This window comes from Xyrauchen texanus, chromosome 11 (assembly GCF_025860055.1).
Source record: "Xyrauchen texanus isolate HMW12.3.18 chromosome 11, RBS_HiC_50CHRs, whole genome shotgun sequence".
Classification (NCBI taxonomy): Eukaryota; Metazoa; Chordata; class Actinopteri; order Cypriniformes; family Catostomidae; genus Xyrauchen; species Xyrauchen texanus.
The window spans coordinates 37,945,959-37,969,004 of record NC_068286.1 but is presented as its reverse complement, the minus strand read 5'-3'; the positions used below and the strand labels follow the sequence as shown (position 1 = coordinate 37,969,004).

Here is a 23,046-nt window from a genome sequence, read left to right as displayed (position 1 = left end):
GCAAGTTTTTTTTTTTTTTTTAAACACTTTACTAATGTTAACAAACAGAACCTTATTGTAAACACATCAGGTATCATGAACTAACAAAAAGTAATTTTATAGATAACGATACAATTATTCATTGTTAGGTCATAATGCATTAATTTTAACATATAAAGTACAACTTATAAACTTAAAAATAACATTACATTTTTTAAAAGTGCTGGAAAAATTATTGCAAACTTTGAGTTCATGTTAACTACTTTAACATATGTTAACAAAAACAACCTTAAAAAGATTTATTTTTTCTATTGGGATAGATACTCAGACTCTTGACATTTCAAATGTGTTTAATCATACTGAAACAGAATGGAGAACATGAGGCAACATTTACTAGGGTACAGCTCTGTTCTTCTACAACTTGTGCCATTCTCTCACATATTTAAGTGTATAGAGGGCCAGTCTTTATGTACATAGTTACATAAACACACAGGATATATCCATATACAACATACACAAGACATGTAGTACTTCTTTCCTGAACAGTTTAACAAGGGAAATGCATAGATTGATAGTGTCACAACGTCACACACAGTCTCTACATGAAAAAATGAAGACAATATGGAGTTTGGTCCTTAAAATAGACACCAAAAAAATAAAAACAATCTGAACATCGTTATATATATGTATATATTTATAGATGAAATATATAAACATATATAGATATACCCATATCATATTATGTAATATAATATAGATTATTTATATATGGAAATGGATCTCTAAACCATGATGGGATGGGGCCACAGCCAAAGGAATTCACAAACAAAAGGAATGTCACAAGATCCAATGGCTGCAGGGACTTGAGTTGGAGCCTAGCGGACGAGCGGTGACTGTTTGAGGGAGATAAGGACAGAGCGCATGCGGGAGATGTCCTTGGCCTGCTTGCTGGACTTGGGGTTGAAGTCACAAAGGCGTGCCACACGCTCCCATTCTGTGCCAGGGCTGTTCTCGTCCAGCTCCGACACCATGGCTTCCTCGGCCGCCCTGTTGACAATAGAGCACAATCAGTCTTGGACAGATGCAACAGACCATCTCAGACACATCCTGCTGCAGTACACAACCTCTGACATCCTTTACACCCCTTCCTATTGGCTTATGCTTAATCTAGAAAAACTGCATTCTGGAATTCTATTGGTAGAACCACTTCTAAATATGAAAATCTTTGACCAATTACAACAGATAATTTCTCAGCAAAACAAACAAACAAAAAAAATCTTCAAATGAGTGGCCGAATAGTTTCCTGACGGCTTTGTCAAGAGGCAAGAGTACCAAAGCAGCATTGTGCCTGGGTGAAAAAACAATGGTTATTTCCGTCCAACAATAGTACATCCATAGACATTCTTCAGGTGAAACCATACAAAATAGATGGTAGTTTGAGCATCATGCCCCCAACCCACCATTACCAGTTGTTCATCTTGAAGGCAGGAAAAGGTTCCAAAACAGCCACAATTAAAACATTTGCAGTGATTCAGTTGGTTAAAACAATTTATTGTGATTTTGCTGCTCTCAAATTTAATGAAAATCCTTTTACGTAGGACATTCCTTATCTCTTGATTGTCAAAGGAATGTCAAGGAATCTTGTACGCTAATGAGCCTTCAATAGAGTGAATTGACAGGCAAATTAGCTTATTTTAACCAATAAATCTTTGTGCAAAGGCTGAACATGCCATGCGCTGGCAGTGACCAAAAGCGGGGCATTCTGCTGAGCATGGGGGCGCTAAGCTAGGTTTCTGGCCAGTCAAATGCTAAGGAGTTTTTGGAATAAATAATTTTCCAAAGAAAGTGGTTCAGCTAATACATAACATAATGCAAGGTTAGGAGGGTACATTTATTGTTTTAGAACTGTCCAGTGGTTAAATAGACATTGCCATGTAGGACTGGGCGATATATACAATTTCCACTGTATATTTGCGACGATTTTATTAGTGATATAAATGTAAAAAAAAACTAAACCTTGCATGTAACGCATTGGTTTTAATGCGCTATTTATTTAGCATTAAGTATCCTAAAGACCATGTCATTAGAATAGTTTTACAATCACACTGACTTGCGACAAGTATGAGTGTTAATAATAATAATAATGTCTTTAATAACATTAAGGTAAGAGAGTTTCAATGAACTGTTTTGGAAAAAATGTCATATAAGCCTAAAATGCAGATAACATTGCAGTTTATTTAGTTGTTTTATTGGTGCATATAAATGATTATTAAATATCATTCTTTAAGTTCATTTAGTAAAAAAGATGTTTTGGGGTCTTAGGTGCTACGTAAATTAAAACATTTTTAATCTACTTGGCAATAGGGTTGGTAATCGATCTTCCTTTTTTTTTGTTCTTTTACCTGAATGATTTTCTGTTAACAATTCTCAAATGATCATTTAGTGGACAAAACAATGTAATGAAATATTACTATTCTGTCAATGTGTCCTGCATTGCCAAGTAGGGTTGCAGGGGTATACCGGTTTCTCGGTATGACAATCTACAGTTATCATACCATGTACACATGGTACACATCAGCTATATCGCCCAGCCCTAGTGTTATGTCACAGTCACAAAGATAGGACTACATTTGAACCATTTGACATAGTAAAATATTCCCATTTCTACCCATCCCTTTACAAACCCTTTTCCGCTGTCGTAGTCTCTGTCCAGTTGGTTTGCAATAGCCTCTCCACTATCACACAATATACACAGCAAAATGGGTATGAAAAGCCAATGAGGTAATCACGGTCACATCAACTACATCAACGCACAGGACTAGTCCACCAACACATCACCACAAAAGGACATCCAGAATCTTAACTTTAGCAGAAACATGTTAAAAAGACAGCAATTAATTGGTGTAGAAATTTGTAATAAGAGTAGCTTGTTCCCTGAGTATATTTGGTTTTCTTGTCTTTTTTTTTTTTTTTTTACTTAACTGGTCTAGGCGGTAGCAAGGATGGTTAATGTGAGTGCTTAAAGGTGCATAGAGAAAAGAAAAACAAGGAGAAACAGATCACAAGTCAGATATATAGAAAACCAAAAGAAATAAGATTTATGCAGATGACCAAAGCAGGCATGCACTGTTCAAAACCCAAATCATCGAAAAGAAGTGTTTCTAGTGCGCTTAGCTTGCAGCCGTCATTGATGTGCCGCTTGCTGCATCTGGCGGTCTCAACTGATGCTTGAGTTGAGAGACAGTTTTCAAGCAAAAAAAAAGAAGCTAACGTTTGAAATAGTTCTGCAGAATAGGCAGAAGCAGTTTGAGGTCCATGAAGAACATGAGGGCTGCAGAACTAAGAGGACAGTTCTAGCCTGGGACAGCTTGGCTTAACCTAGGCACACAATACTCTAAAATACTACAAATCTAAACACCAGTATTAGAAGCAACTAGGTGTCCAGCAAAATCACCAGCCATGGGTTAAAGATGCACCAAGTAAAAATATTTACACCTTTAAAAAATAAATATTCCAGGTTCAATACAAGTTAAGCTCAATCGACAGCATTTGTGGCAGAATATTGATTACCACATTTTGACATGTCCCTCTTTTTCTTAAAAAAAAATAAAAGCAAAAATGTGGGTTACAGTGAGGCACTTACAATGGAAATGTGTGGTGCCAATCCATAAATATTAAAATACTATTTCAAAACTATATCCACATCATGTAAACAATATGTGTGTTAACATGATTTTAGTGTGATAAAAACCACTTACTAACCTTTTCGGTGTAAATGTATAGCCAATTTGACATCATCGATCCCATGACAATTTAATGTTTAACTCTAAAAATGACGATTTACACAACTTTACAACTCAAATAACAAGAGTTTTAACAGAATAATGTTAGTGCTTTTACAAAACTATAAGCTTCACATTTCTGCCTTAAAACCCTCCAGAAATTGGCCACATTCACTTCCATTGTAAGTGCCTCACTTTAACCTCGATATTTTTTATGTCTTTTTTTAAAGAAGGGGAATGAGTTGAAATAGCTTTTTGTGGCAATCAACCTTATGCCACAAATGCTGTCAATTGAGCTTAACTTATATTGAACCTGGAATACTCCTTTAAGAAATTGTACTTTCGAAATTTATATTTGAACTGGTGTTTTATTCTACATAAGGCTCCTCATGGTGGCCACCATTTTGTAATATAACACTATTCTGGCCATTCTCTGTTGACCTCTCTCATCAACAAGGCATTTCGGTCCACAGAACTGCCCCTCACTAGATGTTTTTGGCACCATTCAGAGTAAATTCTAGAGACGGTTGTGTGTGAAAATCCTATGAGATCATCATTTACAGAAAAACTCAAACCAGCCCATCTGGCACCATCAATCATGCCACGGTCCAAATCACTGAGATCACATTTTTTCCCATTCTGATGGTTGATGTGAACATTAACTGAAGCTCCTGACCCGTATCTGCATGATTTTATGCACTGCTGCCACACGAGTGGCTGATTAGATAATCACATGAATGATTGTTGGTGCCAGACAGGCTGGTTTGAGTATTTCTGTAACTGCTGATCTTATGGGATTTTCAAAGACAACAGTCTCTAGAATTTATTCAGAATGGTGCTAAAAACAAAAAACATCCAGACTGGTTCGATCTGGCAAAGTCTACGGTAACTCAGATAACCTCTCTGTACAATTGTAGTGAGAAGAATAGCATCTCGTTTTGGCAGCGCGATGGGACCTACATATTATTAGGCAGGTGGTTTTAATGTTATGGCTGATATATATATAAATAAAGGGGTTATAGATTGATTGCAGGATAAATCTATCATGGGTGATTAAAAAAAATAAATGCCTGTGACTAGTGTATTTCTACAATGGCATCGAAAACCAAAAACATTTGTGCCGATAGGGCTCAATAAAAATTCCAAGACCATCATCGCATAGGCCAGTTTCATGTACACAAAAATGACTTGGTGGACCTTTAAGCATAAATTAAATTTATGGCCAGGTAAAGGGGTATCCTGTATACTTTAGAAATACAAGTGAAAAAAAAAACTAATTCTAGAAGCACAAGAACGCAAACTGGGTTTGTATTGGTAGCAGTTTCAGAAATTAACTTTAACGTAGAGGCAATATTTGCCACCTGAATTTGATTTTCAGGGGCATTTTTCACATTTGAGGGCATTTTCCTTTCAAACTAATTAATAAATCTACTGTGCAACCCTTTAATTAAATCACTTTAATTGAATCCATTTATCTGAATAATTACATTGACGAAATACTTTCACCTACCTATAAAACTAAATCAACGTCAAATCATATTTTGTGATAATGCGTACAACTAGGCTTATAGAATGTAAAAACTAAGATCAAATGTTATGCTGGAACAAAAAACTAAAATGGGGGCACATTCTGAATTTCAAGAGCATTTTTGTGACTTTTGGTGGTATTTTTGCCCTGATCCACCCTTAATGTTTTACCATGTTTAGCAGCAATAATGATCTTTGCAAGTTTTGATTTATCAGCTGGTTTTGAGATCACCCGAAGACATAGTTGCTTAGAAATAAACTACGGCTATATAATTGTCACGACTACTGCACTAAATAGCATTACTATTTAAATAATCTTAATTAATATTAATGCTAGACAGTAAATAAATTATCAGATTTTGAATATCAACAAAATGCACACATAATGACATATGCACAACACAAACATGAGACCATACAGGAGTTACAAATGAATAAATGGCCATGAAAAGCATATAAGAGTGATAAGAAATTGAATATAAAAATATACAAACTTTGTCGAAATTAACTGAAGAGTGAGAGATGACTGAATAGGAAAGACAGAATTAAATTCTGCCATGTGTTTTTAGAAATTAAACATAAATGGTAAATGGAAGACATGCATTTATTAGCATTATTATTTGTCAAAACATTAGATATGGATACCTTTGTTTTAGATATGTGGTTAACCAAGAGTTTGGTTAGAAATTTGAGACAGGTAATGAAATAAAGATAAGATGCAGGAAAGTGAGTGGTAATCAGAGATGCATTTGAAAAGAAAGGATGTTAGTTTAGCAACATACACATAACCAATCAGATCAGCGACGGGTTGTTTGTAGAAATCCTCATCCAGCACCCTGGGAGTCCCAGAGGAGAGCAGCAAAGCAGGAGAGAACAGAGAGAGTGGTAAAAAGGAGAAAAACACTCATACTCCAGTGTTAACAACGAGAGCGAGAGAGAGAGAAAAACAAATGGAGATACACACTCAAAGCACACAAGAAAAAAGACAAACGGGACATGAAAGCACAAGGAATTTAGACAGCGTTAATTTAACATACAGTGGAATGGTGACAGACACTCAAGCACAGTGCATAGAGAAAGAGATTTCAGGGGTCGAGTTCAAAAACGAAAATTCTGTTATCAATTACTGTACCTATTCTACGTTGTTCCAAACCAATTTGACATTCTTCCACAGAACACAAAGAAAGTAACCACTCACTTTTATTGTATGGATGCAGTCAAAGTGAATGGAAACGGTCTACAACTTTCTGCCATTTGTGTTCCATGGAGGTAACACCGTGATGATTTTTCAGTGACCTATCCTTAAAAGGTGCTTCTGTGCCAAATACGGAGTAAAGATGCAATGTCGCATCAATAATTCTGAAACATGTTGTCTCTTACCCACCACGTCACCATTATCAGATATTAAACAGCCAACATCATGACAATCCGCACTGCATGCCTAACGACAGATTATTTGTGTTATCTTTATTCATTTGTACAATGACTTAACTAATGTCTACAGAGAAAATATACAACACTTAAATTCATGTTTTAAACTTCAATACTGCCTATATACAGTGAAGGAAAAAGGTATTTGATCCCCTATTGATTTTGTACATTTGCCCACTAACAAAATAAATTATCAGTCTATAATTTTAATGGTAGGTTAATTTGAAGTGAGACAGAATAACAAAAAGACATCCAGAAAAACACATGTCAAAAATGTTATAAATTTAATTGCATTTTAATGAGGGAAATAAGTATTCGACCCCCTCTAAATCAGAGATTTATCAGAGATTTAGAGGGGGTCTTTTATACATACATATAGGTAACGAGCTGAGATTAGGAGCACACTCTTAAAGGGAGTGCTCCTAATCTCAGTTTGTTACCTGTATAAAAGACACCTGTTCACAGAAGCAATCAATCAGTTTCCAAACTCTCCACCATGGCCAAGACCAAAGATCTGTCCAAGGATGTCAGGGACAAGATTATAGATCTAAACAAGGCTGGAATGGGCTACAAGACCATCGCCAAGCAGCTTGGTGCGATTATTCGCAAATGGAAAAAACACAATAACTGTCAATCTCCCTTGGTCTGGGGCTCCATGCCAGATCTCACCACGTGGAGTTGCAATGATCAATGAGAACGTTGAGGAATCAGCCCAGAACTACATGGGAGTATCTTTACAATGATCTCAAGGCACCTGGGACCATAATTACCAAGAAAACAATTGGTAACACACTACGCCGTGAAGGACTGAAAACCTGCAGTGCCTGCAAGGTCCCCCTACTCAAGAAAGCACATGTACAGGCCCGTCTGAAGTTTCCCAATGAACATCTGAATGATTCAGAAGAGAACTAGGTGAAAGTGTTGTGGTCAGATGAGACCAAAATCAAGCTCTTTGGCATCAACTCAACTCGCAGTGTTTGGAGGAGGAGGAATGCTGCCTATGACCCCAAGAACACCATCCCCACCATCAAACATGGAGGTGGAAACATTATGCTTTGGGGGTGTTTTTCTGCTAAGGAAACAGGACAACTTCACTGCATCAAAGGGACGATGGACGGCCATGTACCGTCAAATCTTGGGTGAGAACCTCCTGGGCATTGAAAATGGGCTGTGGATGGGTATTCCAGCATGACAATGACCCAAAACACGGCCAAGGCAACAAAGGAGTGGCTCAAGAAGAAGCACATTAAGGTCCTGGAGTGGCCTAGCCAGTCTCCAGACCTTAATCCCATAAAAAAATCTGTGGAGGGAGCTGAAGGTTCGAGTTGCCAAACGTCAGCCTCGAAACCTTAATGACTTGGAGAAGATCTACAAAGAGGAATGGGACAAAATCCCTCCTGAGATGTGTGCAAACCTGGTGGCCAACTACAAGAAACGTCTGACCTCTGTGATTGAAGTAGTCATGTTTTGCTGAGGGGTCGAATACTTATTTCCCTCATTAAAATGCAATTCAATTTATAACATTTTTGACATGCATTTTCCTGGATTTTTTGTTGTTATTTGGTCTCTCACTGTTCAAATTAACCTACCATTAAAATTATAGACTGATCATTTTTTGTCAGTGGGCAAATGTACAAAATATCAGCAGGAGATCAAATACTTTTTTCCCTCACTGTATTTATTTGTTTTTACGCAGACTACTCCGCTCATCCACTATGATCATTCAGCTAGTTCAGTGAAATGGAAAGAGCTTTTTAGGAGTGCCTTATGCCATCCCAAGAATTAAATACATGTACATTGTTCACAACATGGAAACAAATATGTCCCTTTTGAATATTCTGTGACCCAGCACATATTTTGACAGAGTACGATGGATGACCCATGCACCTTTGCTGTGCTTTCGTCACCAGATGAGTAGAGCAAAACAGAAGCTGGTTTTATATATATATATATATATATATATGACTTAAATCACACTAATCTGCATGTGATTTACAATACACTGGCTATGGAGGTAGAATAGCCATTTGAAACACCTATATATTTCAGCTGCCGCCACAATTTTGTGTACCTGTTGTTTACTTTGGTCTTCTCCAGCTGCTCGTTCTGCCTAGTGTGCCACTCATCCAGCTCCAACTTTGCCTTCTTCTTCCATTCTGCCTCCTGTTCACGTGAGTTAGCATCTGAAAACAGCACAGGGGAACATCTGTCATTCTAACCTTCATAGCTCCAGAAAGTTCACCCAAAAATGAAAATTCTCTCATCATTAACTCACCCTCTTTCTTCTGCAGAACACAAACAAAGATTTTTAGAAGAATATCTCAGCTCTGTAGCTTCATACAATGCAAGTGATTAGTGGTCAGAACTTTGTAGCTCCAAAAAGTACATTAAGGCAGCATAAAAGTAATCCATACCACTCCAGAGGTTAAATCCATGTCTTCAGAAGTGATATGATAGGTGTGGGTGAGAAACAATAAGAAGTCATTCTTTTCTACAAATCTCCACTTCCACATTCTAATTTTGTTTTTGGCGATTTGCATTCGTTGTATTTAGCGCCACCTACTGGTCAGGGCTGGTCAAAGATAAAGATTTATTGTAAAAAATAAAAACTTTGATCTAATTCTAAGCCACACCTATAATATCACTTCAGAAGACATAGATTTGACAACTGGAGTTGTATGGATTAATTTTATGCTGTCTTTGTGCCTTTTGGAGCTTCACATTTCTGGCCACAATTCACTTCACAGAGCTGAGATATTCTTCATTTGTGTTCTGCAGAAGAAAGTTATACACATCAGGGATGACATTAGGGCGAGTTAATGATGAGAGAATTGTCATTTTTAAGAAAAACTTCTCCTTTAACCCACCCTCAAAGTAGTTTCAAAGCACAATGGCTTGCTTTCTTCCATGGCACACACAAGCATATGAGTCACGATTCACTATCATTGTATAAGAGTGAGAGTGAATGAGACTACTAATATACTGCCTTACATCTCCTTTTGTGTTCTGCAGAGAGAAAGTCATATAGGTTCTATGAACATGAGTTAATGATTACAGAATGTTCATTTTTGGGAGAACTATCCCTTTAAGTGATCACAATGAATTCTGCAAAGATCTTGGTTCCTCACCGAGCTGCTCCAACCTCTCACGCTGCTCCTCTCTCCACTTCCGCAAGCTCTCCGGCTCGGCCTGCAAACGGTCTACGCTGGAGATGGCTGCATACACATCTGAAGGACCATTGCTTTCCTTTAGGACACACCCAAGGAAAACTGGGGGCTTTAAACTCTGCTTTATCAGAAAACTATAGGCAAGGTAATGCAATTTTTCAATGTGGCTATACATTTTTGGACAAAGATATGCACAGAGAGATGCACAATATATTGAGATCATGATGGTTGTCGTTCGATTAGCAATTTATAAAAATGTTTTGCACATAATGGATATTTCATAGTGTTCTCTTCTGTTTACCCATTCCAGATAAATACCCATTCCAGATGAATAGCTAGACAAAGTTTGAACTCATCTGGAATTGGTGGACAGGAAAATGATCATATAACAGCTGTAGTGTCTAATTGTGTAATATAATAGGGGTGTATTTTTTTTTTTTTACTTTACTGTTAATTTTCAAATTGTGCCCTGTAGTTCAGAACTACAAATGTTCATAGATTAAAGTATGCATTTTTTTTTTTTTATTATACCAAATACTGAATGTTTACCCAACTTGTTTCAGACTACACACAAACTATTTTGAATAATCACCGTAATCATCATTAAAATCCATTGTATATCATTGAGCTCTACTCTCTTACCAGGGTCATGTGTTTTTCAAAGACTAAACAAACCCAAAAAGTAATGCATTTTTTCCTAAAACAGATCTTTTTTTTTTTTTTAAATAGGATTTTCATACAATAAATTATAACGCTGTGAAGTTTACTTCAAAATTATTGACAGTACAGATTTACAATATCAGTCATTGCATTAAAAAATATCCATTATATCCCTTGTAAAGATTGGTATAAGGAAACCCAATTAAATACAAGATTTCAGAATAACTGGCTTTACATCAGCGAAATGTGCCTTTCCCCCCAAACTTTTAACCATACCAGTTTATGGCCTCACAGACAAAGCTAATAAACCATTTATCTAATATAAATAAGCTTAACCTTTTAGATATTTGCTATGTACTGTTACTAATGAGTTACACTAGAAGTTCTTACAGCTAAATACAATTATAATCCAATACTGAAAGATACACCTGAAAAGAACATAAAATAAAAACTACTATGTAACAATACTAAAATATCTCATGCCAGAAGGTATACAGGGAACATTTCTTCAAGGGCTTCAGCTTTCTTACCCCATGTAGATCTCCATTCAGTGCTCCACCTGAAAGGTACAGAGAAAATAAAAGAAAACATTAAAATTTGACATTATCCAGGAAGATTTTCTTACAGTATTTTCAATTTATCATGGATCATCCTCAGTTCAGTTGAAGTGATTATAGAATGGACAAAAAAAACAAAAATACAGTGAAGAATAGCAGCGCTACTGCATTAGTAAAACCAAACTAGTGTTCTGTTGAACAGGATACATGCTCTTTCCTTCTGCCAAAGCCTCGGATTTTGCTGACCTTTCCTTTCTTTACTAGGGATGTTTTGGTCAGCAACATTTAAAAAACAAAAATGTATCTCAACCAATGTATCAAATGTATGAATATGTACACTAGCAATCACTAATGAGAGGTGCAAATTGCACAATGTATCTTAACACATTGGGTCAGTGTATACCTACACTTAAATTGATAAATGCAATGCATAAAATATGCAGGCCCAACGAATTTGCTGCACACTGCAATGCATGGTGTTTCCAAGACTGCGGTCTTCAGTCACCCTAGATCCAAGATGAAAGATTCTAGTGTGCCTTTGTGCCCGTGAAACTACATCCTTGTCATAATTTATTCAAACCTTTCGGCCAGAGCAGTATACGAGCCAACTGCTACCAAAAAGGGAATACCAGCCGCACTTTTACATTCATTGATAATGTTTTCTTTCTTGTAATTAACAAACCACACTAAAGACTGAGATAGTATGGGGCACACTACATGTCAAAATGTGTATTGACTTTTCACCATAGCAGGTAGTGCGTTAAAGGCCACCGAAGCATACTCATCTTAGACAAGAGTATAGATTTAAACTCATTTGAAATGTGAATTTATGATGCTAGGGACAAGAACAGTACAGTTCATATTTGCAAGTAAAGTGGTTCATTCATTCAGCTGTGACATGCTTGTAATGGAGCATCTCAAAACCAAGCGAGCAGCCTACCTTAGTTGAAGTCAGAAGTTTACATACACCTTAGCCAAATACATTTTATGTATACATCAAGCTTCTCACAATAAGTTGCTGGCCCATTCCTCCAGAAAGAACTGGTGTAACTGAGTCAGGTTTGAAGGCCTCCTTGCTCGCAGCACACTTTTTCAGTTCTGCCCACAACTTTTCTATTGGGTTGAGGTCAGGGCTTTGTGATGGCCACTCCAATACCTTGACTTTGTTGTCCTTAAGACATTTTGCCACAACTTTGGAGGTATGCTTGGGGTCATCATCCATTTGTGACAGAGTTTTAACTTCTGGCTGATGTCTTGAGATGTTGCTTCAATATATCCACATAATTTTCCATCCCTCATGAGGCCATCTATTTTGTGAAGTGCACCAGTCCCTCCTGCATCAAAGCACCTCCCATAACATGATGCTGCCACCCCCATGCTTCAGAGTTGGGATGGTGTTCTTTGGCTTGCAAGCCTGACCCTTTTTCCACCAAACTAAAAAATTATGGCCAAACAGTTACATTTTTGTTTCATTAGACCAGAGGACATTTCTCGAAAAAGAAAGATCTTTGTCTCCATGTGCACTTGCAAACTGTAGTCTGGCTTTTTTATGGCAGTTTTGGAGCAGTGGTTTCTTCCTTTCCAAGCAGCCTTTCAGTTTATGTCAATATAGGACTTGTTTTACTGTGGATATAGATACTTGTCTACCTGTTTCCTCCAGCATCTTCACAAGGTCCTTTGCTGTTATTCTGGGATTGACTGCATTTTTTGCACCATACTACGTTCATCTCTAGGAGACAGAATGCGTATTCTTCTTGAGCGGTATGATGGCTGTGTAGTCCCATGGTGTTTATACTTGCGTACTATTGTTTGTACATATGAACCTGGTAACTTCAGGTGTTTGGAAATTGCACCCAAGGATGAAACAGACTTGTGAAGGTCTTGGCTGATTTCTTTTGATTTTCCCATGATGTCAAGCAAAGCGGAACAGAGTTTGAAGTTAGACCTTAAAATACATCCACAGGCACACCAATTGACTCTAATTTGCCTAACAGAAGCAAAGTATGTAAACTTATAACTTAAACAGTAAATAGCATTGTGGGATTCAGGGTGCTTTGAACTTTCAAATTGAATGTTGGGATGTTCAAATGTTTTGTTTTTGCATTATTTGTGTGTTATACTCGAAAGTCTGAAGATTCTGAAACATCACAAATGGATTAATCTAACATGTCTAACTGTGAGAGCTGCCTACCAAGACAACAATTTGGGATTCACTGTTTGAGGATTTAAATGGAATGCATTTGAATCTTTTGTTTATACATGTTCTTCTAATTGAACGTTTAAACATTTGAATGAATACTTTATTTTATTTTTACATCACAGGTGTTCACAAACATTCGAATCAAACATATTGAGACACTAGAGGTGCGTTTGAATGGACCGGTCATGGGAGGCATCATGGGTACATTCAAACATTCTATTGAACATTGGAATATTTAAATCATACGTTTTCAGGCATCGCAGGAGTGTTTGAACTTATTTTAGGGCATCACAGGTGTATTCTAAAGTTCAAGTACTGTGGGACATTATAGGTTCGTATCAGTCGAACGCTCGAAGAATAAGAGGCATCACATGTGCATTAGTCTTCAAAAGGAGCGTTGGCGCGTTCAAATCTCCGATTCAAACATTCCAAACGCTCTCTAGCTAGGTATCGCAGTAGTTTGAGACATAGCATAGCCATGGCCCTGCCATAATCAAACCTTAAGACGGCCCTGGACACTAGTGTAAAGATTAAAGGAATTGAAATTTAGCACACCCTTATACACTACCTCCGGTCCAAAGGTCATTACGTGATAAAAAAAAAAAATAAATAAAAAAAAAACATCGTTCAAGGAACTCGATTTAAGCCGATGCAACCAGTAATCGATTTAGAGAAGCACGCAATATAATTAAAAAATATATATTATTTTCTATTTTGAAGGTGAAAATGATTTGATAAAATAATATTCCTGTTCACCACTCTCGTTAGATAGATAACGCTATGTTTCCTGCTTCATTTTAACTACCAGTCCAGTGTTAAACTATTAATACATCTAGACGCATACTGGACACTGGGATTCATAGCTCTGATCTGAGAGCAGCAGCAGTGCAGTAGACACACTGCTTTACATTACTTACAGATAGAGCGCTGGTAGAAGGCTAATTTGCTAGCCAGCGGGTAAAACAGCCCTTTCCCTCTGTGTTTTTATATAACAGGGCAATAACAACATTTTAAGACGGCTTATTTGCCGTCGGAGGCTTGAACCAGCGGTGTAAACCCACCGTCCTCTTGGCTGAAGGATGAAGGAACCTCTCCGCTGTCCAGGATGCTGAAGCCCTCGTCATTCTCGATGCCCGCGATCTCACTCTCCTGCTGGGCCAGGAAAGCCGCCGCTGGGTCCTCGTCTCCTCCCACGCCGTTCCCTGCGCTTCCCTGAGGGGCGCTGAGCATATCAAAATCATCCATGGCTAGCTAAATGTGTTTCGAGTGAGAAAGGTTAAAAACACAAATCGCCCTACTGTCTTCCTTGTCGACGGCTCCGAAGGGGAGGAGGGGGTGGTGGGTAAGAGAGAACGGATGCGAAGGAAACGATCGCTCAGCCAATCAGAGGCTGTTATTTTTTTATTGGCAGTTTTGTGTCCATACAGATGAGCGGGAATTGAGCTGTTAACCAATGAAATGACTAAACCGATTCCATACAAGTCCCGTGATCATCAGCGTGCCCTGACAGGGCGTTGCAGCTATGGATTGTATATTCGTATCAATATATAATGAACATAAACATGCTTTATCATAAAATATATCTCAATTTCTTCAGTCATGTTGGATCTTTAAAGTCATTGTTGTGAAACTGAACATGCCAGCCCAACTTACTTTTGTAAAGGAAGGTAGTAAAATGGTAGTCATGGTGCCATATGAAAATATCATGACTTTTACACAAGCCATTTTACTGAATGATTACTTTCAGGGACTAAAAACTAAATGTTTTTCATTTCAGTTCGTTCTGAGCAAAAACAGAATTTGTTTCGTTCTGTAACCTCGTTTCCAAAAGGTTACTGGTTAGAACTCAATAAAACAGTACGCTGCACTTAAGGGTGGGTGAAATTGTAGTGTTGCCAGGTCTACCAAAAGGAAAAGCAACCTGGTCTGGAAAAACAAGCCCAACATAAGCCAATTGCCTCACCAAAATAAGCGAAAATAAGCATTTCTTTTTTTCTGTGTGTTGGATTTATCGGCATAGAAATCATAACAAGCAGTTCATTAAGTATAATTGTATTTACAGATCTGCTTCTCAGTCAAAACCAGGCAACATCACGTCTGTATTAATGCATCATATCTAACGTTCAGTGAAGAAACAACTGAGAAATGTACTTTTTACCTCTAATAATGTTTTCCTTGAATCTGGATTAGCCGTGGATGTATATGTAGAATTTATACATAGTTGTTAAAAAGGTCTTCATTCAGAAAATACGACATCCACAAAGTGCATAGGCAAAGGAATGTGATGCAGCAGTTCCCTTCAGGATCAAATCACGTTTATTTTTCAGACAACATGAAGTGGTGCAGTTCCAAACATTTAATGTGCTAAACTCTTTGGCCTCATGAAAAAATTAACTGGTTATAACCGGTTACCAGCATTTAAAAATTAAGTTTTCACTCCGGAACAATTGAAAATCCTTTTTGTTCCGGTTTTCGGTTACGTTCCGCTAAAAAAAATAATTTCCAGTTTTCGTTCCTTGAACCGTTTTTAGTCCCCGATTACAAAATGTAACATGTTAGTCCAAATCAAATTATGGCACATGTTATAAAAAAAAAGAATAATTACATTACTATGTTAAATATCCTAAAAAGCATGTTAAACATGTACACTTATGACATTTGCATATTAATAAAACAATTTTCTTTCAAGTTTGAAGGCTGAATGGGTTATAACCCTAATATGTTAATTAATTTTAATTCAGTCACATAACCAAAATGTGCACCAAACAGCAGAGCAGAGACAGAATACACATATGGCAAAAAAAAAATCATTTTTTATTCAAAAGCATTTGGCAAATGATAATTGTATTTCTTGTACTGCCTCTTCTGTATATATCTTCCATGTAGACAAAATGTAGTGCTATTATTATTATTATTATTATTATTATTATTATTATTATAACTAGTTCTGAAATAATGCATATTTAGGGTGTTGATTTCATTCCAGTCCGACCAAGAATCTTATGTTGAAGAGACAATCAGTTTTCCTCAAGCTTTGGCTTTCTTGCCATAGTTGTCGACTGCATCCTCGGTGACACTCTCATCCTCCTCAATATCTATGGTCACTTTTTTCCCCACAAGTTGGAAGATATCTTCTGGAGCTATGCCCTTTGGTTCTGCTACTTTCACAGTCAGCATGTCAAGGGTTAGTTCAGTACCCTTCAGGATGGCCGTCTTTGCAACCACAGATTTTCCCAGCTAGAAAGGAGAGGAAGACAAAAAAATTATAGTAATTGTCTGACTGTGCAGATTCCTTCTTAAGACAATGTTTTTGTGTTGGCAAAAAACTGAACATACCACATAAAGCAACAGAGAAGGAAGCAGAGTGTCCAGTTAAGAATTAGAGGGTTAGATAAAGGGTAATGGAGAGAGGGAGTAGAAAGTAAATAAGAGGAAAGAGGATGTTTTGGCAAGAAGACAGGAATGCAATGGTGGCAGGAATACAACGCTGAGCATAACTAGAAAAAAAAAAAAAAAGTAAATATGTACTAAGGTAAATATATTTATACAGAAAGAAAGACAGACTGACTGACTGATTGATTGATTGATTGAGTGTACCTACGCAAAATCTGCTTGATGTGTTTGCAAGTTTTTGTACTGACCTTATCATGGCAGGGCACTTCACAGGGCAACATGCATTTCACTCCAGTGCCCAAAGCTCTCTCCACCGTGCGGATGGATCGCACAAGCTCTGTCAGCTCTGCAGGCTCCAGAGATGCTGAATGATCGCTGCCCTTCCAGGTCTTATCCAAGGTTACATGGCGCTCCACGACCTTTGCTCCCAGTGCAACTGCCCCCACTGTAATGCTGATCCCACTTTCATGGCCTGAGTAACCTATGGGAATGTCTGGGAACTCCTTTTGGTATTCCTGTTGTTTTGGAGACAAGCATGTTTAATCTATACATTACATTACAGTTAATGGGTTTGTGGGATTAATTTAGCTCATTTTAATGCCATAAAGAATAATACACCCCAAAATTGTAATTCTCTCATCATTTACTCACCCTCATGCCATCCCAGATGAATATTACTTTTTCTTCTTCTGAAGACAAAGTTTTTTTGAAAAATCCATACAATAAAAGTGAATGGTGACAAGAACTTTGAAGCTCCAAAAAGCACATGAAGGCAGCATGAAAGTAATCCATTCGACTCCAGTGGTTTAATCTCTTCAGAAGCAATATGATAGGTGTGGTTGAGAAATAGATCAATCTTTCAGTCCTTTTTGACTATAAATCTCCACCTTTGACCAGCCACGACCATTAAGTGGCAATACGCACGAAGAATGCAAATCACCCAAAAACAAAAGAAAGTTCATGTGTAGATTTAAAAAGGACTGATATTGATATGTTTCTCACCCACACTTATAATATTACTTCTGAAGACATGGATTTAAAGAAATGTTCTGGGTTCTATACAAGTTAAGCTCAGTCGACAGCTTTTGTGGCAGAATATTGATTACCACAAAAATTAATTTAAACTTTTTCCTCCATTTCTTTAAAAATCGAGGTTACAGTGAGGCACTTACAATGGAAGTGAATGTGGGCCAATCCGTAAACATTAAAATACTAACTTATTCAAAAGCATAGCCACAAGACAAACAATGTGTGTTAACATGATTTTAGTATGATAAAAACAAGCTTTTAAGGCCTAAAATGACTGCAAATATGATGATTTAAACAAATTTACAGCTCAAATAATACACGTGTTTAAATACAATTAATGTAAGTGCTTTTATAAAATAATACGCTTCACATTTTTGCCTTTTAAACCCTCCAAAATTGGCCCCATTCACTTCCATTGTAAGTGCCTCACTGTAACATCAATTTTTGAGAAAAGGAGGGACGAATCCAAATAAATTTTTGTGGTAATCAACATTATGCCACAAATGCTGTCGATTGAGCTAAACCTGACCCCGAAATATTCCTTTAACTAATGGAGTTACTGTATATTGATTATTTTTTTTGCTGCCTATATGTGCTTTTTGGAGATTCAAAGTTCTGGTTACCATTCACTTGCATTGTGTGGATCTACAGAGCTGAGATATTCTTCTAAAAATCTTTGTTTGTGTTCTGCAGATGAAAGCAAGCCATACATATCTGGAATGGCATGAGGGTGAGTAAATGATGACAGAACTTTCTTTTTGGGGTGAACTATCCCTTTAAAGAGACACCATTATTCTTTTGTGTTGCATGTGATTTTAGGATTCTAAATTATCCCTAGTTCAAGGTCTACAGCTGATACTTTCCATTAAAATGTTGTTGAGTAGAATGCATTTAAGTTTAAAAAAATATGTCTTTATGAATGGCAAAAAACATGAGTAATGCTAAACACAATATGATATTGATGAATGTGTGTTGGTCCTTTTGAAATAAATAAAGCAGATATTTGAGTATCTTTACTGTGATAATTTGCAGATTGACGTCCTCCGGCTCTAGTGGATATGCACTGGTGCACTGCAGGATGCAGAAGTTTTGGTTGTGTTCCTTCACAGTCTTGTAAACACGGCGCATCGTCTCCATGGACTGCATCCCACTCGACACTACCATGGGACGCCCTGTAAGGTACAAGCACCAGACATCAGTGTTTTCTGCAACGTCTGCACATTATTTTGCTTAATAAACAATGTTTAGTACATTTACCCCAGGAATTTTCACCATGGTCAATTATTACGCTTGTTAAACCATATAAATGACTGTTCCTACAAACGGTAGCTGTGCTAGTTTCATGTCTCATATCACAATGTGATCTCTTTCTTTAGAATCACATAATTTCAACAATAAAATCAATAATTCAAGTGCATTTATTTGGCCATGTAATATGTGGGATAAATATACAGTCAGCTGGTCATTACAATATAAACCTTTACATACATAAGCCGCATTGAGCTATTTTGCTGCAATGATCAAGCTATATGTTTACTATAGAAACCTTTTTGGGCAGTTTTCTTGAGGTAGGGGAAGTTGTTAGTGTCTCCAGATCCGACTTTGAAGAAAGGCACATTGAGCTCATGGAGGAATTCTACAGCCATCTTAAAGTAGACAAAAAAGGACAGGAACACAACAAATTAACATGGGCACCATCATTTGAGAAAATAAATTATAGGAGCCAAGCAAGAGCTGGGGACACTACAAAGCAATATGAATTGATATTACTACATACCTCTGGTCTTTAGTGACCTCGCACATATATTTATTGCAAAATGATATGCATGCCGACCTGCATCTCAGAATAGCATTCGGAGATGATATCCTTCTCACCACAATTTTACAGAGCCGTTATCTGAGTTACCGTAGACTTTGTCAGTTCGAACCAGTCTGGCCATTCTCTGTTGACCTCTCTCATCAACAAGGCATTTCCATCCACAGAACTGCTACTCACTGGAAGTTTTTTGTTTTTGGCACCATTCAGAGTAAATTCTAGAGACAGTTGTGCATGAAAATCCCAGAAGATCAGCAGTTACAGAAATACTCAAACCAGCCCAACTGGCACCAACAATCATGCCATGGTCCAAATCACTGAGATCACATTTTTCCCCATTCTGATGGTTGATGTGAACATAAACTGAAGCTCCTGACCAGTATCTGCTTGATTTTATTCACTGCATTGCTGCCACATGATTGGCTGATTAGATAACAGTATGGATGATTGTTGGTGCCAGATGGGCTGGTTTGAGTATTTCTGTAACTGCTGATATCCTGAGATTTTCATGCACAACAGTCTCTACAATTTACTCAGAATGGTGCCAAAAACAAAAAACATCCAGTGAGCAGCAGTTCTGTGAATGGAAATGCCTTGTTGATGAGAGAGGTCAACAGACAATGGCCAGACTGGTTCGAACTGACTAAGTCTATGGTAACTCAGATAACCACTCTGTACAATTGTAGTGAGAAGTATTTTATGTTTTGGCGGCACGAGGGGGACCTACACAATATTCGGTGTATGCATGTGTACAGACATATGGGATACTGAATTTACTTTAAGAAATGCATATTATGTTCTAGAAAACGTATATAGATATGAAATAATCATAAAAACATGATTTGTGGAAGCGCCAAAAAAGCGACACTATTACATATCAAGGGTCCCTAATAACCCTATACACTTCTTGTAACTAAGGAGTTATAAAAAGGTAGAGGCTATTTACAGTATATGAAAACTATAAGGGGAAAGTATGAAAAATACTAATAAAACAAATAGGAATGATTTTTAAATGATATTCACCCATTTCTATATTGGAAGCACTACAACGAAACATTATATGACATTCTTCCTTGTGAATTACATTTATTTATTTTTTTTGTAATTTCAAATCAGATGATCGCAACACGCTTCAAAAAAAGGTGGGACAGTCGAGTGTTTACCTCAGTGAAACATCATCATTTCTTCTAATAACACTCATTAAGCATTTACGCACTAAAGACACAATTTTATTAAGTTTAGAAAGTGGAATTTTCCCCCATTCATCCATTATGTAGGTCATCAGCCGTATTGTGCACAGCATAATGTGCCACACATTCTCAATTGGAGACAGGTCTGTACTGCAGGCAGGCCAATCTAGCACCCGCACTCTCTGCTTATTCGGCCAGTATGTGGTTTGAAGTTGTCTGCTGAAAATGGATGGCAGCAGTATATGTTGTACATATCTGTTACCCATGCAATAGGTACAGATGTACCCATGGCCCTTACAGACACTGGCTTTTGGACCTAACACTAATAACTGCTTGGATGACTCTTTTCCTTTTTGGTCCGGATAACATGGCTGTGTTTTTTATAATAATTGAAATGACTCTTCAGACCATAAACATCCACACCGTCATTACAAGATATGCCTTTGCAGAAATGCTTGAGGGTGCAGTTTGTCTTAAATGTATGTGTTTCCACCACCAGACTATCTGAGTGAAAATAACTCCACTGTGTGGCAGGTGCTATTTACACCTAGTGCAAAAAAACACTACTCAGAAGTGAAATGTTGAGAAATACTGAAGAGTTTAGGGCATAACTCCAAAACATTTACTAAAGACCCAATGTATGCAGAAAAGGGTTAAATGTCTAGACTTCTCTGCGCATGCGTTTTTCTAGACGCTCACCTCGTCCATTCCAGACGCAGTGAAGAAGATGCCCTCTTTTTTGGCGTACTTCTGCAGCTCTCTGTACTGCTCATGGCTGAACTCTAGATGGCGCTTGTGCTCTCCGTATGTTTTCCCCCAGGAGTGCTTGGAGGTGTATGGCCGCTCCAGCGCTTTTTTGTTGAACTTGTACTCCAATTCACTCTTTTGAAACTTCGCACAATCTGCCCCACAGTCCTAAAAGAAGATAGCTAGTTATATATACTTAATAATGACAGCGTCACAGAAAAATGTGAAATGACAAAACTTAAGAGAACAGACTTTCATATATAAATAGCCTACTCAAAAAAACAATGGTTAAACGTTGACCTATTCAGTTTATAAAACGGGTAATGTTATTATATTGCATTTCATTTCTATGCAATATTTGTAATTAAACATAAATTATGAACAGTGCTCTCTTTCAGAAAATGAACCAAATGATTTATATATATATATATATATATATATATATATATATATATATATATATATATATATATATATTTACATTTTTCAGCATGTTTATTAATTAACTAACTGTAAAAATAGGCTTATTATTAACATGAATGTCAGTTTAAACGCAACTATAAGTAGACATTGGCATACAATGTCAAACATTACTCTATGGCAAACTTCCAAGTGCATACGGAAGTGATTTGAGATGCAGCAGTTATGAATGAAGATTTCCAAGTATTTTATTTCCAGTATCAGATTAAGCGGACTCAACACCTTTTATCCGCTGCACTGCTGCTGAGGAACATTTTACATTTTACTTTGTCAGATCACCAAGAAAAAAAATTGTTGGAATAATATTAAGAGTCCAAACTTAGTCTTACCTTTGCCATCTTAATCATTTTCTTGGCTATTTCAATATCTCCTTGATGATTTTGTCCGATTTCTGCAATAATGAAACATGGGTTGTTTCCTCCGATCATGCGACCGGGGCACAGCTCAAATGTAAGAGGCATTGTTAACCAAAATCACAAAAACTGACAGAAGTGCTACGAAAATGACAGCTGCTGAGTCTGACTTGCACAAGTGCTTACTGATTTAGTTACACGCGTCAAATGCAGAAATTAATAGAGCTCGTACAACTTCCGGGTGTAGTAATCTGCACACACCCATGTCTTTCAAAATAAAAGTCCTCATTGTTTTATGGTCGCCCGTTATGAAACTGGGTTTTAAAAGGAGGAACATTCAACACAATGGATCACACCAGTGTCAGAAATCAACTTTTACATTAATGGGGCAATATTTGTTTTGAGCTTGTTTTAAGCTCAATCGACAGCATTTGTGGCATAAATGTTGATTACCACAAAAATGTATTTAAATTCGTCCCTCTTTTTCTCAAAAATCGAGGTTTCAGTGAGGCACTTACAATGGAAATGAATGGGGGCAATTTTTGGAGAGTTTAAAGGTAAAAATGTGAAGCGTATTATTTTGTTAAAGCACTTTAACAAACTTGTTAAAACAGATTTAATTCTGTTTAAATGCACATATTATTTGAGCTGTGAAGTAGTTTAAATCATCATATTTACAGCAATTTTAGGTCTTTAGGGCTTGTGTTTATCATACCAAAATCATGTTAACACATA

General features: G+C 37.1%; 2 protein-coding genes across 6 annotated transcripts; both read right to left on the bottom strand.

The window, feature by feature from the left end:
- Positions 1 to 128: 128 nt before the first annotated feature.
- Positions 129 to 14,649, bottom strand: LOC127651600 (clathrin light chain A-like). 5 transcript variants are annotated; one of them, XM_052137504.1, is made up of 8 exons: positions 14,365 to 14,649; positions 11,077 to 11,105; positions 9,848 to 9,965; positions 8,791 to 8,902; positions 6,071 to 6,124; positions 2,962 to 2,997; positions 2,664 to 2,714; positions 129 to 1,026 (listed from the first exon to the last, which is right to left on the bottom strand). In XM_052137504.1, the coding sequence occupies exons 1-8, from the start codon at positions 14,546 to 14,548 to the stop codon at positions 855 to 857; spliced, it is 756 nt and encodes a 251-aa protein (XP_051993464.1). In that variant the 5' UTR covers positions 14,549 to 14,649; the 3' UTR covers positions 129 to 854. The 5 variants fall into 5 exon arrangements, with proteins under 5 accessions (XP_051993464.1, XP_051993465.1, XP_051993466.1 ...); XM_052137505.1 differs by lacking the exon at positions 2,962 to 2,997 and having other exon boundaries at positions 130 to 1,026; XM_052137506.1 differs by lacking the exon at positions 2,664 to 2,714 and having other exon boundaries at positions 132 to 1,026.
- A 917-nt stretch (positions 14,650 to 15,566) lies between these two features.
- On the bottom strand, positions 15,567 to 22,538 carry LOC127651655 (sialic acid synthase-like). Its single transcript, XM_052137600.1, has 6 exons — positions 22,288 to 22,538; positions 21,431 to 21,646; positions 19,272 to 19,371; positions 18,743 to 18,897; positions 16,945 to 17,211; positions 15,567 to 16,540 (listed from the first exon to the last, which is right to left on the bottom strand). Exons 1-6 carry the CDS (start codon positions 22,417 to 22,419, stop codon positions 16,331 to 16,333), a joined length of 1,080 nt encoding a protein of 359 aa, XP_051993560.1. The 5' UTR covers positions 22,420 to 22,538; the 3' UTR covers positions 15,567 to 16,330.
- Positions 22,539 to 23,046: the final 508 nt, after the last annotated feature.

Bases quoted from the DNA above. Each gene is read 5' to 3' on its own strand.
- LOC127651600 (XM_052137504.1), bottom strand. From the start codon at position 14,548: ATGGATGATTTTGATATGCTCAGCGCCCCTCAGGGAAGCGCAGGGAAC. The intron at 8,903-9,847 runs GTGAGGAACCAA...TGCTGTTTTCAG, and splicing joins TGAGAGGTTGGAGCAGCTCG to ATGCTAACTCACGTGAACAG. The intron at 2,715-2,961 runs GTTAAGTAAAAA...ATTGTGTGATAG, and splicing joins CCTTGCTACCGCCTAGACCA to TGGAGAGGCTATTGCAAACC.
- LOC127651655 (XM_052137600.1), bottom strand. From the start codon at position 22,419: ATGCCTCTTACATTTGAGCTGTGCCCCGGTCGCATGATCGGAGGAAAC. The intron at 19,372-21,430 runs GTGAGCGTCTAG...GTCTACTTTAAG, and splicing joins CTGCGTCTGGAATGGACGAG to ATGGCTGTAGAATTCCTCCA. The intron at 17,212-18,742 runs GTAAAGATACTC...CCAAAACAACAG, and splicing joins TCAATCTGCAAATTATCACA to GAATACCAAAAGGAGTTCCC.